Source organism: Barbus barbus (genome assembly GCF_936440315.1).
Source record: "Barbus barbus genome assembly, chromosome: 23".
Lineage (NCBI taxonomy): Eukaryota > Metazoa > Chordata > Actinopteri > Cypriniformes > Cyprinidae > Barbus > Barbus barbus.
In genome coordinates this window covers 7,960,900-7,983,105 of record NC_136751.1, presented here as the reverse complement: position 1 = coordinate 7,983,105, position 22,206 = coordinate 7,960,900, and the positions used below count along the sequence as shown (strand labels likewise).

Genomic DNA, 22,206 nt, shown 5'->3' with positions numbered 1-22,206 from the left:
GCCACTATTCACTTTTCATAGAGGTCAATATAAACAAGCATGCACTGACGGCAAGAATTAGAAGGAAGTAAATACATATTTGGGTGGTGTAATATTATACTACAATGTCATTAATATATTAAGGTATGATAATATAATCATATTAGATAATATATTAACCTATGTTATTTAAATTACAAAAATAGCATTTAAACAATCAGAAATATTACAATCTTTAAATATTTCAAAGTAAACATCTTAAAATAATGTGTGCAGCAACATCTCAGCAACCTCAAGTACCACATTAGTCAAAAATAACTAATACTGAAAATGCAGTATTTATTAAGTTTGATTAACGTTAATTTCAATAAATACTAATACAGTTGCTAAATGTTAACATTAATTAATGCATAATGACCTAACATGAACTACCAATAAACAACCATATTCTACATGTGCAGTACATTGTATAATTATATTTAATAAATGTAATAATGTAAAATCTGACAAACCTGAAGGGAATTTGGATCCCAAAGAGTAAATGAAATCTCTCTGCTTGATATCATACAACGGATTTGTCCGACTGATGAAAGATCACTGCACAGTATGTGGTGGTTTTAAATACTTGTACGAAAAACAGTCATCTTTTCAGTAAATCACATAACCTGTAGGAAACTGCAGCAGGATGAAAAAAAGTTCAAAACTGCACTGAAGTGAAAATGAAAGAAGGGAAACATCACATCTAAAAAGATAGATGAGACCAGATGATATGCTTCAAGTACAATGAAGAGATATAATACTTTTGGGTAACACTTTATTTTAAGGTGCCCTTGTTACACTTAACATGTGCTTACGATTGCAATAAGAATTATTTACGTCTAATTACATGCAAGTAACCCTAATCCTAACCCTTACTATATAATAAGTACATATATTACTCAGTACTTAAATGTATATTTACACTGTAACTGTCAAGGGTCGTGGTTGTAGATATTATCGAATTCGTGCTCTGCATTTAACCCATCCAACGTGCACACACACAGCAGTGAACACACACACACAGCAGTGAACACACACCCGGAGCAGTGGGCAGCCATTTATGCTGCGGCGCCCGGGGAGCAGTTGGGGGTTCGGTGCCTTGCTCAGTCATGGTATTGAGGGTGGAGAGAGCGCTGGACATTCACTTCCCCCACCTACAATCCCTGCCGGCCCGAGACTCGAACCCGCAACCTTTGGATTGCGAGTCCAACTCTCTAACCATTAGGCCACGACTTCCCCCTAAATTGAGTGTCCAATAAGGGAAACATACAAAATGTGCAGTACTGGTGGGCCTCCAGGAACCAACTCAAGGCTGCTCACTCACACAAGGACAGGAGTCCTGACAAGAGTAAGTTCACAAGTGGTCCATTCACCACGGGGCCCAGTGCGACCACACCAGTTGCACCACCCAAAGTACTGTCCTGAATACAACGCATGGTTGGGTCCTGTCATTAAATTAAACAACCAAAATGACTGGATTTTGACAGTTTTGTTTGTGTGTGACTGCTAATCAATTTCCCAAATATTGATATTAATCTCTTGTGTGGAAAACATATATTCGTATTATAAAAATCATAGGTGAGTTATGCATTGCTAGTGCATGAAAATTAGGTATGATGTGATGTGATGAGTTTAAAAACTCATGGCACAAACGAATCATTAGTCCAGGCTAGTCTAGTTCGAGGAACAAATTTGAACAGTCAGTCTGGTTTTGGAATATTCCCAACTCCAGGGCTATATGAAATTAACCCGCCAAAATGGCTAGTGGGAGTGACCATATTACCCGCCACTGCTGAAATCCACCCACATTTGGGGGGTGTTAATGTCAAGCCCTGCTAACTAGCATGAAAAATGTCTCAGTTATGTAGGTAACCTTGGTAGTAGTCGATGCTATGGAAACAACCTCCAGGTGTGACAATTGTCTGACACTTTATAGAAACACACCAATTCATTGGCTGATGGCATTAGCACTTCCAAAAGAAAACACCATCACAACTCAGATGTTACTTTAAAGTAAGTATATATTACTTATAGTAGTCGATATGGGGGAAGTCGTGGCCTAATGGTTAGAGAGTCAGACTCGTAATCGAAAGGTTGCGGGTTCGAGTCCCCGGCCGGCAGGGATTGTAGGTGGGGGGAGTGAATGTACAGCGCTCTCTCCACCCTCAATACCACGACTGAGGTGCCCTTGAGCAAGGCACCGAACCCCCAATTGCTCCCCGGGCGCCGCAGCATGGCTGCCCACTGCTCCGGGTGTGTGTTCACGGTGTGTGTGCATTTGTTCACTACTCACTGCTGTGTGTGTGCACTTGGATGGGTTAAACGCAGAGCACCAATTTCGAGTATGGGTCACCATACTTGTAAATACGTCACGACTTTACTTTATTATACCACAACACAATACCACAAAGTGAATGCCAATTTGCCTGTGAAAACTATTGTTACACCTGTATAAACAGACAAAACATCAGAACCAGGAATCAGATAAACATCCAAGTTGTAGTAAAATAAATTAATAAATTGGAAATTGAAACAAATACTGTAGATGATCCGGTTAACCTTATCTTATCTAAGTTTCCTACCTTCTGTTCAACCTCCTGTGACTTTAAAGAGTGAAGGAGAAAAGACTGCACCACAACAATTGAGAGCAAAATAAATTGGAAGCAACCTTGGATATCTATCCTAGCCTTAGTCCCAATGAGACCTGCATTAGGCCAGAGAAGAAGTCTTTAACTCTCCAATCATTTTAAAAAAGATGTCAGGGACGACATAGTTATATTATAGTATACTATAAATATACCGTATATATTTATAGTGATTTTGTTTCCCATCCCGCGGGATTCCCAAAAAAATGTCAGCCTCTACTTCCTGTCAGATCTCCACTGAAAAAAAGAAAGAAAAAACTTGTTGTCTGCTAACTTCTTGTGTTTCTCTATCTGAAGGGAAAGAGTGTAAACTCACAGCTGAACTCAAACAACAGAACACTACCGTCTTCCCTTTGTTGGTATTTTAGAATGAGAAATTATATATTCATCCATCCATTTTCCAAGCTGCTGTTGGAAACTCAGAAGCGAAGACCAGGAGACTCTTGGTTATCTTCAGCAGAGTTCTTTATTGAGAACGCGCTGTGTGGCGCTGCAGTCATCAAAAGCCTAACTAAGGCCGTGTTACGTTGTAGTTTACATACATTTAGGGAACTGTGTTTAGGAATGGAGACAAAGCACCTGGGTGAAGACCGTAAACAAAGCATGCAAATGAAGTATTCAGGTATAGCAACCTGACCCATTTAACCAGTCCTAATCCAATCAGCATAACTACTCAAAGGCTGGGGCAGGGGCTCCATTACAAACAAAAGGTGAGAGTCTCCGTCATCTGGCACATTTGACTTACAATAAGAGAACAGGAACTGGCAGGAACCTCTTGCTACAAACTTTGTTTAACAGAATTGTTTATTGTTGTTAACATTATTGTTGTAGATGATGTAATCATTTTACCATAAATGCTAAATACAATGTATTTCACTTTAGTTTTTCAGGTGATTGTATATAAGGACATAGGATCAGTAGATCTGAGACAGATTCTTAAATTTGTAATCCCACAATGCTTATCCTCTTTGGTCTTGGGCTGCAGGCGGGGGACACCCTGGACAGACACATTCACATGTATGGACAATTTATTGTCTCCATTTCACCTCTGCAGCATGTGTGAATTGTGAGGAAAAAGTGAAGCACATGGAGGAAACATAGGGACAAACATGGAGAATATATTCAAACTCATAAAATTGCATTGGGGACCTTCTTGCTGTGAAACAACACTGCCATCCACTTAGCCATCATGCTGCCCAATAATAATAATGAATTGTTGTTTGCAATACGTCAGGAAAGAGTTATAGATAAAAAGTTAAAAATAATCCTAAACCAGTGACAGAAATGAACATTTCCATTAACGGTATTTACCCCCTCACAATGGTTTCCAGGGGCTTTTTTTTTTCTTTAGAAGGACAAATCTTCTAACTCAGAAAAGATGCGTCATCTTTCATGTAGCCTAAATAAGACAGCATAGGAACATAGGGCTAAGGACCCAGCTGCTCAAATTGAGTTGGGCAGGTCACTCCACCAGGATGGAACAGTTCAAGTAAAAGTCTGTGAAAATGATTTTGTGCCTCTTTGGGATGGCACAACGATGCACCGTTCACTTGCAGAACGCAAGCATCTGAAGGACACATAAGTCTAAAGTAGTGAATTTAGATAAAGGGGTGCAGATATATATATATATATATATATATGCATATCTAACCTTACTCATCCTGACTCATATGTCAGGATGCTGTTCATAGACTTCAGTTCAGCATTCAACACAATCATCCCTCAACAGCTCACTCACAAACTGGTCCAGCTGGGGCTCAGCACCTCTCTGTGCAACTGGCTGTTGGACTTCCTGACCGGGAGACCTCAAGCAGTACGGGTCGGCAGTAACACATCCAGCACCATCACACTGAACACTGGGGCCCCCCAAGGATGTGTGCTGAGCCCCCTCCTCTTCACTCTGCTGACCCACGACTGCACACCATCACACAACTCCAACATTTTCATTAAGTTTGCGGATGACACGACTGTGGTGGGTCTCATCAGCAACAGAGATGAGACAAACTACAGGAGCGAGGTGAGCCGCCTGGCCGGGTGGTGCAGTGACAACAATCTCTCTCTGAACGTGAAGAAGACGAAGGAGATTGTTGTTGACTTCAGGAGAGTACACACTCAGCATGCCCCTCTGACCATCAACGGTGCGACTGTGGAGAGAGTGAGCAGCACCAAGTTCCTGGGTGTGCACATCACTGAGGACCTCTCCTGGACTAACAACACTGTAGCACTGGCCAAGAAAGCACAGCAGCGTCTCTACTTCCTCCGCAAACTCAGAAGAGCCAGAGCCCCGGCCCCCATCATGTGCACCTTCTACAGAGGCACCATCGAGAGCATCCTGACTAGCTGCATCACTGTGTGGTATGGCGCTTGCAACGCATCCTGCCGCAAGTCACTTCAGCGCATAGTGAGAGCAGCTGAGAAGATCGTTGGTGACTCTCTCCCCTCCCTCCAGGACATCTACAGCACCCGTCTCACCCGCAAAGCCCTCCGCATTGCAGGCGATCCCACCCACCCGACACACAGCTTCTTCAGTCTGCTGCCATCAGGGAGGAGACTGCGGAGTCTCCAGGCGAGGACCAGCAGACTGAAGGACAGCTTCATACATCAGGCTGTCAGGAAGCTGAACTCCCTCCCGTCCTTGCCCCCCCTCCCCTCTTTCACCCCCATTTAACACAGCAACACACTAGGAACTCTGACTCTGTGACACCCCCCCCCACCGACCAACAACTGTAACCGGCACCTGTCACTTGTGCAGCATTGGCTGATCACTACCCATCCAACATTGACTGCAAATTACCTCTTCGGGTAGTCTGACAAAAACTATCCGAACAGTCTCTTCGACTTGTCACTTTAACAGACTGATAAGCTCTTCTTGCACTACACTCATAACAAAACAAAACATCTGCACAGTTTTGTTTTTGTTTTTGTACATTCAACTGGTTTGCACTCCATCTATTCTGCCATTTGCCTTATGCACTTTATCTATCTCTCTTGTTTTTATTTTCTACAATGTCCTCAGACTGATAAGCTCTTTTGCACTACAAATATATCTACACAGTGTTGTTTATTTAACTGGTTTTGCACTCTATCTGCCATGCGCCTTATGCCACTTTATCGATCTAATTCTTATTTTTTTCTACAATATCCTCATTTGTATAATTGTATAGTTGTATGTACATATGTTTAAACTGTATTTATCTGTATCTGAACGTGTTTAATGTTAACTGTATGCACCAAGGGTCTGAGAGTAATGCAATTTCGATTCTCTGTATGTATGTACTGTACATGTGGAAGAATTGACAATAAAGCTGACTTGAATTACTGTTGTCATATTTCCCTGGTTAAATAAACATTACATTAAAAAGGCCAAATGCAATTATATTTTGTATTTTTACACTGTGTAATGTTATGTTTATCAAAATCAATAAATCTTATCAAGTTAGTGTTTTTACGTATTTTTACATTTATTCCAAAATAATAAAAAAAGGCAGTAACAATACAAACATATTTTATTTGTCAACTGATGTTCAGCTGTTCTTTTTGACTTTACTAGCGGGTATCGCTGTTGGACAGAATAACTTTATAAAAACTAGTGGCATATCACATTTTGTAAAACTTGCGTTGATTTATTTTTGTAATATCGATAATTTTCTCATCCAGTTTTTAATTTATTTTAGTTTATTTTTTTGCCTCCCTTCCCTTGACTGATGGCAGGCAACGACTGATGGCAGAAGCCATACAACACACAAACAGAAATTCAGTAATCTTAAATTATGATTTAAGATTTCATTTCATACATGCAAATTAATAAAGTGATGAATGGAAATGCCAGTTCGATTAAGTATAGAATTTTTGTAATATTTACATTTACATCATATTTAGTAATAGCTACAAAAATGAAAATGGGCAAATGTGGGATCACTGAGAAATTAAATGTTTTTTTTTATTACAATTTGTATAGCCACGGTTTTACTACAAATAGCATGCTTAAACTATGGGTGTAGCAAAATGTGTTAACTGTAATAACCTTTTTTATTTGTTGCAAAACCATGTGTAGCTAATTTTCGTACGCTTTGTTGCAAACAGTTTTTACTGTTATTTTATAATGAAAAATAGTAGTAATATATTTATAAGCATTCATTGTTAGAAAATATCATTTATGTCATGTACTGTAAATGCTCTAGGCCTACAAGTTTGAGGCATTAATTGTAACATTAGTATATACACCAAATATTTTGACCATACCTTCTTCTTTCACAGCAGGAAAACATTGTTTTGAGAGACACCAGGGCTGCGTTCAGCCCCGAAAAAACGGTGCAAAACGTTTATTAAACGGAAACGTGTCAGTCCTTGTCTTGTGTTTCCCCTCCTCCCGTGCCCATATTTGGCCTTCCTGTTCCTGTCCTCGTTTGTCTTCATTAGTTTAATTAGTCCCTAGCCCTGTGTTTGATTAGTCCACACCTGTTCCTTGTTTTCCTAGTGTTTATAAGCCCTGTGTTTCCTAGCCCCGGTGTCCGGTCTTATCGTCAGTATCGTCATTGATGTTCGTCTCTCCCCAAGCGCCTCGTCTCATTGTGTGTCTCTTCAATAAACGGATTATTGATACTCCTACGTCTCCTCGCTCCTTGTCTCCCGAGAGGGAACGTGACAAAACGGTGATGCGTTGAACACCCTGTTCTGATGCCGCAAGAGTTGCAACTATGGCAGCTGAGAAGATCACTCTGTGTGTTCTTTTTGAAGAATTTTCAGAGCCTGATAAATCGGTATAAATACATTTTTAATACTGCAAAATACTCTTGATGTTACAGTCACTGCCCTTGCCGTTCAGAATAAAAGAGAACATCCCAATGGAGTGAAGGGATTTGTGGAAACTGTGGTTCCTAATTATTGGGATCCAACATTTGCCTCGCATTTCAGGATGAAAAGAAATTTCAGGTGAAGGATAATCCACTTCTTACCTCCGAGACTGTGTTATGATCTATATGACCTTATTATTTTTATTGTAAGTATTAGGCTTATCATTATTGCTGATCACTCTTGTTGTGCTATGATATTGTAATATTTACCATTATCAGAGGAGCATAGAAAAGTTTATGAAAGTGTCACTCCACAATACAACAGCAAAATATATAAATATGTATAGTATTTTTATGTTACATTAATCAGTGTCTAGCACACCTTCCTAAGGAAAGGATATGGACCAGAAGACATTGCAATTACTACATATTTAGACAGACTTAAAGAAGTTCCAGATCTATACTTGTGCTCTTATTATTTCACTTATTTTGCCTTTAATGCAAATAAACGTGCAAACAATATACTTGCTCTTGTGAATTTATTTAGATTACATTTACTTACAAATTCATTATCATCATGTTGATATGCTATGTTAATAAAACTTTTATGACAAACATGTCTTCTAATATCTTCAGTTGTTGTGTATATCGAGCTGCAGCGGTCACATATTAAATGACTTCACTTGGACCCATTGTGTTTGACACACTCACCAAACAAGAGAAAACTTATCTCAAACCCAGTTGCATACCGTTTCCAGGAAACATGTCGTTCAACCCGGAAACCATAGCAAAACGTTGGGCACTGGTGTGAGCCTGAACGTACCCCAGGATTGCAGCTGACTGGTGCGGTAACAGAAATTGAAATAGATTTCTATATATATATATATATATATATATATATGAAAAATTGGTGATGCATGTTCAGGTATAGGGTATGATGTAGAATACGGTCACGCATAATAAGGCATGTGCTTTATGAGTACTAATAAACAGCTAATATAGTAATATGCAAGCAACAAGTTAATAACTAAAATGTTACATTAAATACATAAGAAAAAGTGTGTGTGTGTGCTTATATTTGGCTAGCGGCAGTATAGGCACTCATGTGTGTGTATGTGCTTTATGGGAAAATACCTTGGGTTCATATTCTTATTTACTTTATATTTACTGGCTTCATATTCTGATCGCATCTGCTTGCTGGTATATAATACGCATCATCAAATCTTTTATTTAAAAATAAAACTGTGTAGTTTACAGCAGAAACGGCGACAAACGATCGTGACTCCTGGCACGAATTCTGGCAGCTGATGCATAAAAATATATAATAATACAATAGTGGGAACAAAAAAAAAAAAAAAAAAAAACGCCACTGAGAACAGTGTAGTTTTTACCGAGCAAACAGCAAAAACAACAGAAAACCCGTGGGGATGCCACCGGAAGTGGCGCTGCGACCTGCCGCGGATGCAATCATAAGCACAGAAATAAAATCAGATAAATAAATTCACTGATTGAGATGAAGACCTATTTTGTTTTGCTGTACGCCAAATTAATCATATAACGGTCCTTGACGTAAACCACTGGAAGACCATAAGATTGTTATTCAGTGACAGTGTATTGAATTAACAGAAAGTGAGACACTAAAGTTTTGTTTTGTTTTTTAATATAAAGATTTTTTTCCAAAATTATTTTTTAATATTATTTGTATTATATTAATAATGTCGTGACCGTGGGGGGGGGGGGGGAAACCTTCACGACACTGCCATGCAGACCATCTTTTTTATTTTTATTTTTTTTATTTTTTTATTTACCATCAGACCATCTCATTCTATCGTTTAATGCAGAAAATAACTCTAATCTAGAACCCTTAAAAATAGAGCTGGCGTCAAGGAAGCAGCCTTCTTTTTTCAGTTTTCGGACGCAATTAAATCACGTGTATACGTTCGCCCAATAAACTGTACGTTACGTAATTACGCCTTAATAACATTGGACGAACGTCACCTTACGTGATTAATATTCATGAGCCCGCCTTCACCATAGTAGGATTAATGCTATACTAGAATAGTCTGCAGGGCAGTATTTCAGGTTGTGATTTCTAAACTAATTAATTAACACAGACCACTTATACTAGAAAAAATGGAGGACACAAAGCCTGAGGAGACGAATGTGGAAGAGCAGAAGGTGAGTATATTTGAAGATTATGAAATCAACCCGCTGCAGTGAGTCAGGTTTCAGCTTTTCCGCTACGTTATACGTTATATATCGTTAGCTAACTGTATAAGTCACATCGAATCGAAGACACATCGAATAAAAAGCGATTTTTGCATAAAACCTGCTGTAATATCCCTGGTAGATATGATGCTTGCTTCATGCTCTGTCTGGTTAGTGTTTTTGAATATTGTTTAAAGCACTGCTGATCTCCTCAGATCTATAAAGGCCTTCTACCATCAAATACCAACATTCTGATCCAATCATTGAAATGACCAGCATATTAAATAATTTGATAGATAATTAGACCTATATACGCTGAGATGTGATTAATAATAATGCTGGAGTTGGTGTGTTTTGTTCTGAATCGGTTGTGATTGTGTTAGCTAGCAGTTAGCATGTGAAGCTAAGTTTACTGTTAAACACTGACCTTAAATGTGTTTTATAACCTGCATCTCGTTACAGTCTGTGTGCATCAGCTGAGAGCTTACAATGAAAAAAAATCCCGAAGCACCATAAAACAAACAAAACCAAACCATGGTTCCATTGTAAATATGGAATCAATGCCATAAAATTCCAGTTAATGCTGCCCTAAAAATGAAATGAAGTTAAATTGAATTTAGCACTAATGATTTTTGATTTATTTAATATTTAAATAAAACCTATAATTTGACAATTAAGCAGTTTCACACAAGCTGTTGTTTTGAATATCAACATGGCTCTAATTTGTCATTTTCATTTACATTTTCTTTAAAAGAAAAAAAATGTAATTTAATACTACACACATACTGTATGTGTCATACTGTACAATCAATCTGATTGATATACATAGTGAAGAGCATCAGAGTATCAGTGAGCATGGACTAAGCATCAGAACTCTCTGAATGCTGCTAAACCAATCACATTTGTTATTTTATGGAGGAGAGGTTTCATTAAGTTATGAAATAAAATGTTTTTGTGGGGAAACAGCTTATCCTTAATGAATCGCCAGCCCATCGATATATTCAATATTCAGCATATTTGACAGGTAAACAATCATTGTGGATTGATCTTTTTTTATCAGACAATTTTGAGACAGGTAAGATTCAGTTTCTCATTCATTACTATGCTTTCCATAAACAGTGATTGCCTGTCAGAATCACAACTCAGAAATTCATTGCCTCAGTCTATAATGTGATTTGTTAAGGCACATGTGATCTAAGTTGAACATTATGGTTGGTATCTCCCTATAATAAGACCATCTCCGAGGAAAGCTTCCTTTGTTAATCTTTGAGAGATGTTTAATTTAAATGGTGCCGCCCGGTATGGCTCAAATTTGTGACATCAAGTTGTGTGTGTGATGTGTTTTCTCTCAGGATGAGGAGAACAAGGTCGGTCCAGAGAAACTGGAGGAAGCCAAACTGAAGGCCAAATACCCTCACTTGGGTAATAAACCTGGAGGATCCGATCTGCTCAGAAAAAGACTGCAGAAGGGGGTGAGATTCATTCACACACTTTCTTTCTACCACCCATATTGATAGGGTGAGTAACTGTTAGAAGAGGCGATACAGATCACAGGGCTTTGTTGGTTTTACTCAAGCCGTAGAACATCACAGCATCATGTGAGTCATGAGCCACAGATGGCATTAGTATTGCGAGACAACAGACACAAGTTCTGGTCAGTTTGAGAACTTTAAACTTGGTCATTGATATACACTAATGGTCAAAAGTTTGGAATAATTAAGTTTTTTGGAAAGAAATCTCTTCAAGCTCACCAAAGATGTGATTACTCCAGTCTTTAGTTTTCAAATGATCCTTCAGGAATCATTCTAATATAGTGATTTGGTGCTCAGTAATTATTTGTGCTTTATTAATATTAATGGCTTTTGTTATCAATGCTAAAAACATTGCTGCTTAACGGGGCTATATCTAGAATCCATGGGTGAACTGCTGGCAGCAACTTATTTGCTCGTGCAAACGTAATGTACAAGAGACTGAATGTTGTTCTGTGGCCCTTTATGCTCATGTCAAAGTTCTTTTTTCATTGTTTGCTTACCTTTTATGTTAGAATAAGAATTTTAAAGCTGCAACCCGTAACTTTTTTTGGTTAAAAATGATCCAAATTTAATATTTGAGCTTGTACTTAACCAGCCAGTGGTCAAAACTATTGCCTTACTTTAGCCTGATTCACAACTGTTAGCTTATAATAATGTTTTCTAATTTGAGTGGTAAGAGTAGGTTTTCGCAGGAAATTTGAGCATGCTGCTGCGTCATGTCACGTCTGTAAACATAAAGAAGTTGTACCGGCAAAAAATAATTTAGTCAAAAAATAATTTTGATGGCTGATTATAATCCAGAAAGGATTATATGAAACACATGTGAATGAAATTAAATTATATTCCAGTTTTAAATGTGCTTCTGATTACAGATAGCCTGGGATTACACAAGAATTGTATTTTAAAGACAACCAGTTTGAAGGGAGCATAGTTTGCTTTTTGTGTTAAAATAATTTATTAACATGAAATTCGAATGGTATGACAATTAAAGAGATTAGACTGTACAGAAATTGAAATCTACACGTTAATACTAGGGGTGTGCACGAATAGTCGAACATTCAAATGTTCGGTCTAATTATTATTCGAACAATAAAAACACTATTCGAATTTTACTATGTGTTAATTTGCTGGCCGTAAATGCAGGGAATCCATGATAAATCCTAAGCAGTTATAGCTACATGCACTGGGTGGCGCTGTGGAGCGTGTTAAATTGATAGTATTTGATCACAGAACGTCGTCATCTGCCTGTCCATCACTGCATTCACGACTGTTGCTAAGCGCGGCTGTACTCCGATTTAGCTGAGAATAGAGTTTATCTGATAGTGAAATTATCTGCAGGCATAATAGCAATGAGCCAATAATAATTGGTTCAAAAATATCAAAAGCAAATAATATGGTTTTATTGAACAAAACCGTTAAAATACATAATGTAATAAAACAAGATAATCATAACTCATGTACATTGTGTATTATATCGAATGTCTGCAAAGGGCGCCAATGGCCTGACTAGAGTTTAAGACTTTAGAGCGCAATCTAATCTTTGTTTAATATTAACTAAGCAATGTTTAATTCAAATGTCCACTTAATCTTAAATATTTAGCCTCTTCTTTATGATAGAAATGCTATAACCACTGTCATTTTTCAAAAGAACATGTGGACATCAAAACATGCAAACTCGTATCAAGGGTTAAACTTTTTTTGAAGCTACGATGAACAGTTAGCATATTTAGAATGATGTATTCTCCTGTGTTGGGGTAGGTTCATAAATGTTTTACCTTATAAATCTGATAGAATGGTGCACGTTGTTCTCACACACAGCATATGCAAAGATGGAGTTTGAGGGCTCATCCACACGTAGCTAGAACTTTCCCTATCCAAACTTTTTTCCCCATTCTAAAATAATTCCGTAAACTCGGCATGTCTCAAGAAACATCTGCATACACACGAAACCCCTGAAACAGACTCAAAACGATGTAGTATACATGCCAGACCAGTATGTGGCGCTGTAATTCTTCTACAGAGATGCACTAAAAATGGAGATGTTCCGTTTTCACTGTTTCAGAAACGATCTCCGTCCACACTACCCAACCGAAAATGCATGTCACATGACCATTCATGCAGGTACAACCATAGATATGTATAGGTAGATTCCCTATTACTTAGATGGCGGATGCGTCTATGTGCTTGGAGCAGTCGAATTGGGAATCTACCTATACATTTCTATGCGTACAACAATAAGCATGATGCTATTGTTTACACAGTCATCAAGGATGCGCAGAGAGAATGTGGGCAGCTACGCCATCGTTTTCAAAAGTCTCACTTTACAGAATTAACACATTTACTGCCATAATTTACTCATGTCAACATGTTCTTCTGAACTGCTTACTTTCCTAGCCAAAGTACTTTGACTCGGGCGACTACAACATGGCGAAGGCCAAGATCAAGAACAAGCAGCTTCCGGCGGCACAGACAGAGAAGACCGAGATCACCGGAGACCACATCCCCACTCCTCAGGACCTGCCGCAGAGGAAACCCTCTCTGGTTGCCAGCAAACTGGCTGGCTGATACCTGCTGTTGTCCTTCACTCCACACTCCCACTCCCACGTCTCTTCCTCCATTTATCTCTGATCCTGCATTCCTGCCCTCATCCTCTATCGTTTCCTGTCCTCTGAAGATACACTGAATATTCAAGGGTTGCAGATATTACAGAGCTGTACTGCCACACTGTGAGATGGGTTGGGTCATGGCTCCAAAGGGGGTGAAGTTCTCAAAGGTCTTCTGATATTTTTAATGTGTTGTAGTATGTAGTTGAAAGTGTACATATTTGCTAGTGAGTGAGGGCAAACAGCATATTAGGAGATGTTTTGCATTTTAATTGTAACCATTCCTGAATTACCCACTGCTTAGAGGACTAGGTCACCCAAAAATGAAAATTCTGTCGTTTACTCATTGCATATGACTTTATTTCCTCCGGTGAATGCAAAAGGAGAAGTTTAGTGGAATGTCAAAAGAAAGTCTATGAAGGGAAAGGGATGTAGAGCTCTAGTAATTACAAAACAGCTGTACTGTAAGTCATCCGCACAGCTTCTATCCATGGTTATAACAACCATCGAGGTCCACCCGATGCGGACCTTTTCAAAGGTGTATAATAAAAGTAGCCTAATAATAGTTGTACTTTGATGTTGTACAATGCCAAGATATCAGACTTTCTTATCTGAGCTGAATAGCAATCATCAGTCAGAATGACTTCGATGGCCAATCAAATCAGAGTAGGCATTACTGTTACTGTTTACAGAAGCCAAGTGTGAATTCCAGCATTATTCAGTTTTAATGGACAAAAGGTGAGAGGTCAACACTTGATATTTGACAACTGTGTGTCTTGAGTCTTCTGAAGCCATATTGTAACTTTTTTTTTATTGTGTTTTTGCTTTGAAGTGCCATTAGTGCTTACACTCAATTCAAAACATTCAAATCAATCACGAATAACTGCACAACCAGTGGCATTTAACGCTGATGCAAAAGCACCATAAAATGTATGTTTGAATATGCATGAGATTTGAAAGGATTTTTACTAAAGTACAACTCAAGTTATCACATAGCTTCAGAAGACTGAGATCCAAAGAAAGTCATGTGCGGCTGGAATGACATGAGTAAAGAGTGAATTGTGCCAGAATTTTCTTTTTCGGGGTGAGCTTTTCCATTAATCATGGAGTTAAGTGCTTGAATCTTTAATGAATCGGAAGTAATCTCTGATAATGTGGTTGATCTGCACCCTGTTTGTTTCATGAGAACGCTTGTTTCTTTTTGTCATGTTTCAGCTTTAAGTGGAGGACACTTGGTTAGTCATGTTTGATAGCATGTAATGCAGATCTCTGAGGCTGCTGTCATCTTGCCTTGTACCATAGAGCTTAAAGCCTTATAAAGATGTAGTGCCAATGCACAGATTGGCAAGCAGTTCTATAATATCACACGTTCCTTTCATGTGTCGTTTGTGTCTGGTTGTAGACTCCAGGCAGTGAGGATGCTTCTCCACCTTCTGCTGTATAATAAACTCCATGAGATCTTCTGTACATTGTCTTCTATGCAGAGGAGAGAGACAGTTGCCTGTCGGCTCCTCACACCACATTGTCGCACTACAGTAAACTGTCCACGGTTTGCATGAGCATAAACTGTGGCCGCTTTTGAGCCATTTTGACTTGTAAATAAAATAGTTTTGCAAACCTTCTGTGCTTTTGAGTCTATTTTGTATAGGTCAATAAGGTCCCATTATTAGTACATTAAATTAACTAAAGTAAACGTAATAAGCTATGTATTTGTTAGTGTTAGATAATAGAAATTCTGCTATTCATGATAGCTCAGGTCCATTAAATACTATTAAGTGATCCAGCTTTTAATGTTGATGTCTTGGATGACAAATGTGGAAATAACTAAGATTAATAAATGCTCTAGAAGTAGTTTTCATTGTTAATGTTACCTGATGTAGGCAACTAATGGTTGCAAATGGAACCTTATTGTAAAGTGGTACCACAAAGTCTGAGTGAAGACAATGGCTACATCACATTTGCAGTGCAGACCATTGTACTGTTTTTAATTTAGTACATGTTGGTGGGTTTTAAGGAGATGTGTCCTCTCAATAGAAACAAATAAATAGCTCCGTGTAGTGTGTGGAAATGAACAAACTGAGATCTGAGAGTCTGGCAATGTGAGGTACAGCATAATAGAGCAGGCATGGTGGGTCAGGGAATTGGTAAACATTCCAGTAGAAGTGGAGAAAAAAATAATCAGGCCACTGGCAGCAGTATAAGCCAGCAATAGTGTCCTTAATTGAATTCTAGCAGCTATTTCCAGCCAGTGCAAGGTCCTGAGCAAAGGCATATCAGAGATTGTGATCAAGTTTGAGCAAATACATAAGAAAATGGGGCTTTAAGGATCTGGAGAGTGGAATCTTATAGACAGTGTTTCATAAGAATGAGAAATGCACCAACAGAGGGCAGAGTGGACACTAATAATATCCTGTTATATTTATATATACCCTACAGGAAACGCGTTTGGAATATTGTTTTTTTCAAAGCTGCAGTTAATCAAAAATACATAAAACAAATATTACCATTTTAAATAACTTTTTTTTTTTAATATTTAAAAATGTAATTTACACACAATGCATTCTAAAATATATTTAAAATCGAAAACAGTTGTTTTATTTAAACAGTTATTATCAATTCAATTCAAAACAATCAGTCACGAGAAATGCAGCAGCCATTGCTATGAAAAAAAGAAAAATAAATAAAAACATAAGCATGAATGAGATTTGAGAGCAAATTACAACTCAAGCTATTAGGCTACGGCCAAGACCGAATAGGTTGGAATGACATAAAGGTGAGTAAATTGTACCAGAACTCTCTGGGTGAACTATTATATATAGTTCTCTATTAATGCGGTTGAATTGCACCGTTTTCTTTTTGTCATGTTTCTCTAGTAATGCGAAAATAAAATTAAAGTTAAATTAGAAATGGAATAATTTATTATTAAAATAACAGTTACCAATGCCGTATCATTTACGAGTAAATTAATATGTAATAGTAGTCAATAATAGTAAAGTGAACATGCTTGTGTCGTATATTGCACTTTGTTATTGTTCATAGACAGATAGATTGATATTGATAGAGAAAACTGCTGGGATGCCAGTGTGTGGTGGTACAGTGTTGTCCACCAGAGCGCACTCTTGCTTCGTTTATTTCTCGGACATGGCAACCGCGTTTTCTTTGACTCATTCTCTGCATAGATCGCACCCAGAACGAACCTCTAGAGACACGCCAAAACACGACCAGATTCATGAGGAATGAGCCGGTGCCTTGGATTCATGACATCCTTCTAAAGGCTACTGAGTGAGATCTACAGGAGAGCTTTGAATGGTCGGGACTGATCGGATGTTCAGCTGACTGTGATTGCAGGAACATTGTGCGACCATCATCATGGCTGCGTCTGAATTATATACAAAGGTAAACATACTCAGCATCTCATAGTGTGAACATCAAATGCAATGCCGAAATGTTAACGCAATGTCAGTGCGTACATGCGTGTGAAAGTGGGATTATTGTTGATTCTTATGCATTGCTGGGAGGCATAGGGCATATGCTGTGTTTATTGCCTTCTGATTATTTTAATGAAGTAATTCATCACGCCTGCCTTATGCTGATGAACAACCTATTGTTTAATTTTATACGAGCATATGTTTTATATCGCAGCTATATGTTGTGTTTTCGAGTTTTTCTTTTGTCTGCATTACCACACGATTTGTCCTTTAAATTGACAACCTTGGATTGCAACATCTTGCAGCATAAAAACACAGCATTTATATCAATACAATGAAATGTACATGAAAGCACTTGTATTGCTTGTTATTTTTATTGAAGGTGATGCATGCAAAGATGTTATGGACCGTATTAGGTAGACCGTTGATAAGCAGACACCCTTGGAAACAACAAAGATTGGTAGTATTGGACATGCAAGCAGAGGTTTTCAAAGGCCTGGGATGTATTGATATGGGTCACAGTTGTAGTGGATGGCTGACCGCAGAGAGTCAGTGGGATGCAGCGGTGCTGATGCGAGCATCATTCCCTGCATGGGATGATGCGACCATCTCTGGTGCTGATGCGAGCATCTCTAACATCACAGCCTGCATCCATGCATCTTCCAGAATAGTCCCCTGCTGCGGCCTGTAGGCCGGTCTGCACACATCAAGGCGTGTCTCCTTGGGAAAAAAAATCAATCGGAATATTATTTCGTAGCAGCCGAAACATGACATCATCACATATGTAGTCATAATGATGTCTCTGATGTTTTACTGAAAAGAGAGGGAGAGAGGGGGGAGGTCCACCCATCCCCCATGATGCAGCTGTCTTATTGTAAATGCACTGACGGATCCTTTTGAGAGCTGCACGTTTATTTTGATTCAAGCTTACATGTACAGCAAGCTTGACAAGGATTATTTTTTTTTTTACTTTTGCAATTTAATGTGGGTAGCATTGTTTTGTTTAGTAGTCAGCATATATGCAGTATAGCTTGTTTATTTCCAGGCAAGTTGTGTGTCTCGTTTAATGGTTAAAGGGATAGTTCATCCAAAAATGCAAATTTGGAATAATTTACTCACCATGTTGTTCCAAACCCATAAAACTCAGAAGAGCCAAAAACGCTCATAAAAGCATCGTAAAACGAATCCATACTTTATGAATCAACTGGTTTAATGCCTTTTGAAAAGATATGATCAATTTATCAGTAAAAAATATGTTTTTTATTTCATGCTACAGTCATGGTCATAATTATTGGCAGTCTTGGTAAATATGATCAAAGAAGGCTGTGAAAATTAATCTGCATTGTTAATCCTTTTGATCTTTTATTTTAAAAAATCACAAAAATCTAACCTTTCATTGGAGAGTAAGAATTTATAATGGGGGGAAATATCATTATGAAATAAATGTTTTTCTCTAATACACATTGGCCAATTAACGACACCCTTTTATTCAGTACTTTTTGAAACCTCTATTCGCCAGTTTAACAGCTTTAAATTTTCTCCTATAATACCTGATGAGGTTAGAGAACACCTGACAAGAGATCAGAGACCATTCCTGCATCCAGAGTCACTCCAGATCCTTCAGATTCACAGCTGCATGTTGGTGCTTCTTCTTTTCAGTTCACCTCACTCATTTTCTACAGGGTTCAGGTCAGAGGACTGGAATGGCCATAGCAGAAACTTGGTTTTGTGCCCAGTGACCCATTTTTGTGTTCATTTTGAGGTTGTGTTATTATTGTACTGTTGGAAGATCCAAACATGGCCCATTATAAGATTTCTAACAGAGTCAGTTACTTGTTGATTTTTTTATCTGTTGGTATTTGATAGAATTCATGATGCCATGTGTCTAAACAAGATGTCCAGGACCTCCAGCAGAAATATAGGCCCACAACATTAAAAATACAGCAGTATATTTCATTGTACACATGGGGTACTTTTTTATTGCTGTGTGCACCAAACCCATCTTGAGTGTTTGCTGCTAAAAAGCTAATTTTTTAGTTTCATCTGACCATAGAAGCCAGTCCCATTTGAAGTTCCAGTCGTGTCTGATAACTGAATATGCTGGAGTTTGTTTTTGGATGAGTGAGGATAATTTTTCTTGAAACCCTCCCAAACAACATGTGGTGATGTAGGGGCTGTTTGACAATTTTCTTTTTTTTTTAAAGTTTTCTGACCCCGAAACTCTACCTTTCTCTACAATTCTCCAGCTGTGGTCCTTGAAGAGTATTTGGCCACTCAAACTCTTCTCCTCACCGTGCATTAGGACGATATAGACACATGTCATCTTCCTGGCAGATTCATAACATTTTCTGTTGATTGGAAATTCTTAATTATTGCCCTGATGGTGGAAATGGGAATTTTCACTGCTCCAGCTCTTTTCTTAAAGCCACTTCACTAATTTGTGAAGCTCGATTATCTTTTGCTGGATATCAGAAATATATTCTTTGGTTTTTCTCATTGATGATTAAGGGACTTTGGACTTCCATCCTATTTATTGTTTTCCCTCCTATTTATATTTCTGTGAAACAGGAAGCCATTGCTGGATAATTTCATGTTCATAATCCCCTTGGTGTGCTCAAAATTGTAAATATGAATGGAAATATACTTCAGAGATATTTTGCTCATAAGAATTTCTAGGGGTACCAATAATTGTGTCCAACGTGTATTTGAGAAAAACCATTTATTTCATAATGAGATTTTCCCCCATTTTCAATTGTTTTAGTTCAGGTGCCAATAATTCTGATCACGACTGTACCTTCACACTGACTTGACTTTATTAATATTTTCTTACATGTTCCACAGAAGAAACAAAGCGTTTGAAACTACACGAGGGTGAGAAAATTGACAAAAATGTAATTTTTTGGATGAATTGTTTCTTTGATGCAGTTTAGTCTTGTAGTGTTTCTCTTGGTTATTGTGATGCATTAGACAATCAAAGCATTATTATAGTGATCTTAACTGCTATGATGTCATGTCTAAATGTTTTCTTTGGCAGTCTGCAATCAGCATGAGATTGTCCTATCCTCTCTCAAAGGTCACTAAATCCAAGAAGTCATATTCACAATTTCCTCGGGTTTGTAGGCAATGCTGAGAACACGCAGGTCTTTGTGTGTGCTCATGTTCTCTGGATAAAACTCACATTGATGCAGGGAATGGCCTGTTCTCTTCGCTAGTATCATGGAATTCTGCCACAGGCTGCTGCTTACAGATCTCAGATTCACCAACAGTGAAATCGCACTCTCACATGCACAAAGCTGTGCTAATAGACTAATGATCTTTGCGTAAAAAGAAAGATATTATATTAAGAGGTTGTATTTTTGTATTTAATTTCTTTCCATGGTGTAAATTTACAATGATGCACTCACACACAAGTAAGGAAAATACGTTATTGTTTTGTTTTCTCACGACCACATGATATTTTTAGACTCCAATTTAAACTTTAGCCAAAATGCCAACATGAATGTTTATCTTTTTAATATCTTGGACATTCTGTTGTAACAATGTTATCAGCCCGATAAACCAGTATGTGAATGACTTCATTCTTTCTTAAATGGCAATCCATTGATTGTCAACATGTGTGTTGCATTACTAGGAAGTAAATAAGTTCTGTATAGGGGTAAATTAAATAAGCACAGCCATTTACTATTGCATCTGCATGTGGCATCTGTTATGTTTACATGCGAGTTTGAAACTTATCTCTCTGTCCACTCACTGTCCCACAGTTTTGCAGAATGATGTAATTTTAAAAAAGGTTCTGTTCTTGCTCATGTGACACTAGAGGGTTTGGCTGTTCTGAGAACAGCTGAGGATACAGACAAACGATTCTCTCTGCTGACTCGAGCATCAGCCACTCGGAAGACTGTCTCCCAGACGCAGTTATCGATATATATCCGCCTGGGATCAGGGATCCAATCAGATGCATTGAGCGATCCCTAACGTGTTTCCCAAAGCTGGCAGAAGTTCTTGTCTTCAGTATGAAATAGAGCAGGTTGTGGTTTAAACATGAACCAGGAGTTGGATTTTATGTTTGTTAAAGTAAGTACTGGAACTTATATCCTTGTGCTTGTTTTGACCATATGTAATTTCAATTTTTTTTTTTTTTATCCTAGTTTTTTTTTTTTTTTTTTTTACTGAAATGTATAGATAACACATTTGTTGTTTTGTTGTAAATCGTTCCATTTTCTGTAGTGGTCATGCAGTATACATAAGTGTGAAACTGATAAAGATTTGATCATGCAACAATAATGCTTATATGAAGACGCTCTACTCAGTGGCCTATCGGAAATGGTCCGTGATCTCATATCATAGGATTTTATTGTCCATGTGAACATCACATCTCAATTTAATTTGACTAAATTTAATCTTGCGTCATTACGTTTGGATGAGATCCTATAGTTCATCAGGATATGTGTTAACACTGTTCTGTGCCCCAGAGAATCCTGGGTAACCTGGCTTTGGAATGCTTGAGGAAGTGCAACGTAGTTATTTTTCCAGCAAACAGATTTTGTGGGATTTCAGACATTTTTGGCAAGCGTATTTGAGAGCTGGTCAGTAGTAACAGTCTGGTGGGTGAAGGGATTGCTGGTGAAGGGAGACTCTGGGAAACAGCAGGCAGCAGATTTTCACATGAGCGTCTGTCATGTGATGGTCTGTTCTACTCTTTCCCTCTCCCTTTTTCCTTGTTTTCTCTTTTAAACTGGGAGGTCAAAGCCCAGAGCATCATGTAACATTTAAAGGGATAGTTCACCCAAAACGAAGATGTTTAGCAGAATGTCCAGTGTTTTTTCCCTCCATGAAAGTGAACGTGCACAAAAAGAGCATAAAATAGTATCTTAAATATAGTTCAGTATTTAGAATGCAGTGCAATCAATCTCACCGATAATGTTTGATGTCATTGATATTAAACTTAGGGTGACTTGAGGTGGCATGTTTAAAGGGAT

General features: G+C 38.1%; 2 protein-coding genes across 2 annotated transcripts in view; both read left to right on the top strand.

The window, feature by feature from the left end:
• Nucleotides 1-9,457: 9,457 nt before the first annotated feature.
• Nucleotides 9,458-15,421, top strand: LOC306843282 (cAMP-regulated phosphoprotein 19-like). Its single transcript, XM_079374664.1, has 3 exons — nucleotides 9,458-9,634; nucleotides 11,017-11,136; nucleotides 13,591-15,421. The coding sequence occupies exons 1-3, from the start codon at nucleotides 9,590-9,592 to the stop codon at nucleotides 13,759-13,761; spliced, it is 336 nt and encodes a 111-aa protein (XP_079230790.1). The 5' UTR covers nucleotides 9,458-9,589; the 3' UTR covers nucleotides 13,762-15,421.
• A 1,494-nt stretch (nucleotides 15,422-16,915) lies between these two features.
• The window catches only part of LOC306843106 (unconventional myosin-Va-like), a 70,980-nt gene continuing 65,689 nt past the window's right edge, over nucleotides 16,916-22,206 (top strand). Inside the window, exon 1 of the mRNA XM_079374376.1 lies at nucleotides 16,916-17,195. Within this exon, the coding sequence (XP_079230502.1) occupies nucleotides 17,169-17,195 (27 nt within the window). The 5' untranslated portion in view covers nucleotides 16,916-17,168. The remainder of the gene's footprint in view (nucleotides 17,196-22,206) is intronic.

Excerpts from the sequence above, each read along its gene's own strand:
- LOC306843282 (XM_079374664.1), top strand. The coding sequence starts at position 9,590 with ATGGAGGACACAAAGCCTGAGGAGACGAATGTGGAAGAGCAGAAG. Across the intron at positions 9,635-11,016 it reads CGAATGTGGAAGAGCAGAAG|GATGAGGAGAACAAGGTCGG; the intron begins GTGAGTATATTT and ends GTTTTCTCTCAG. Across the intron at positions 11,137-13,590 it reads GAAAAAGACTGCAGAAGGGG|CCAAAGTACTTTGACTCGGG; the intron begins GTGAGATTCATT and ends TTACTTTCCTAG.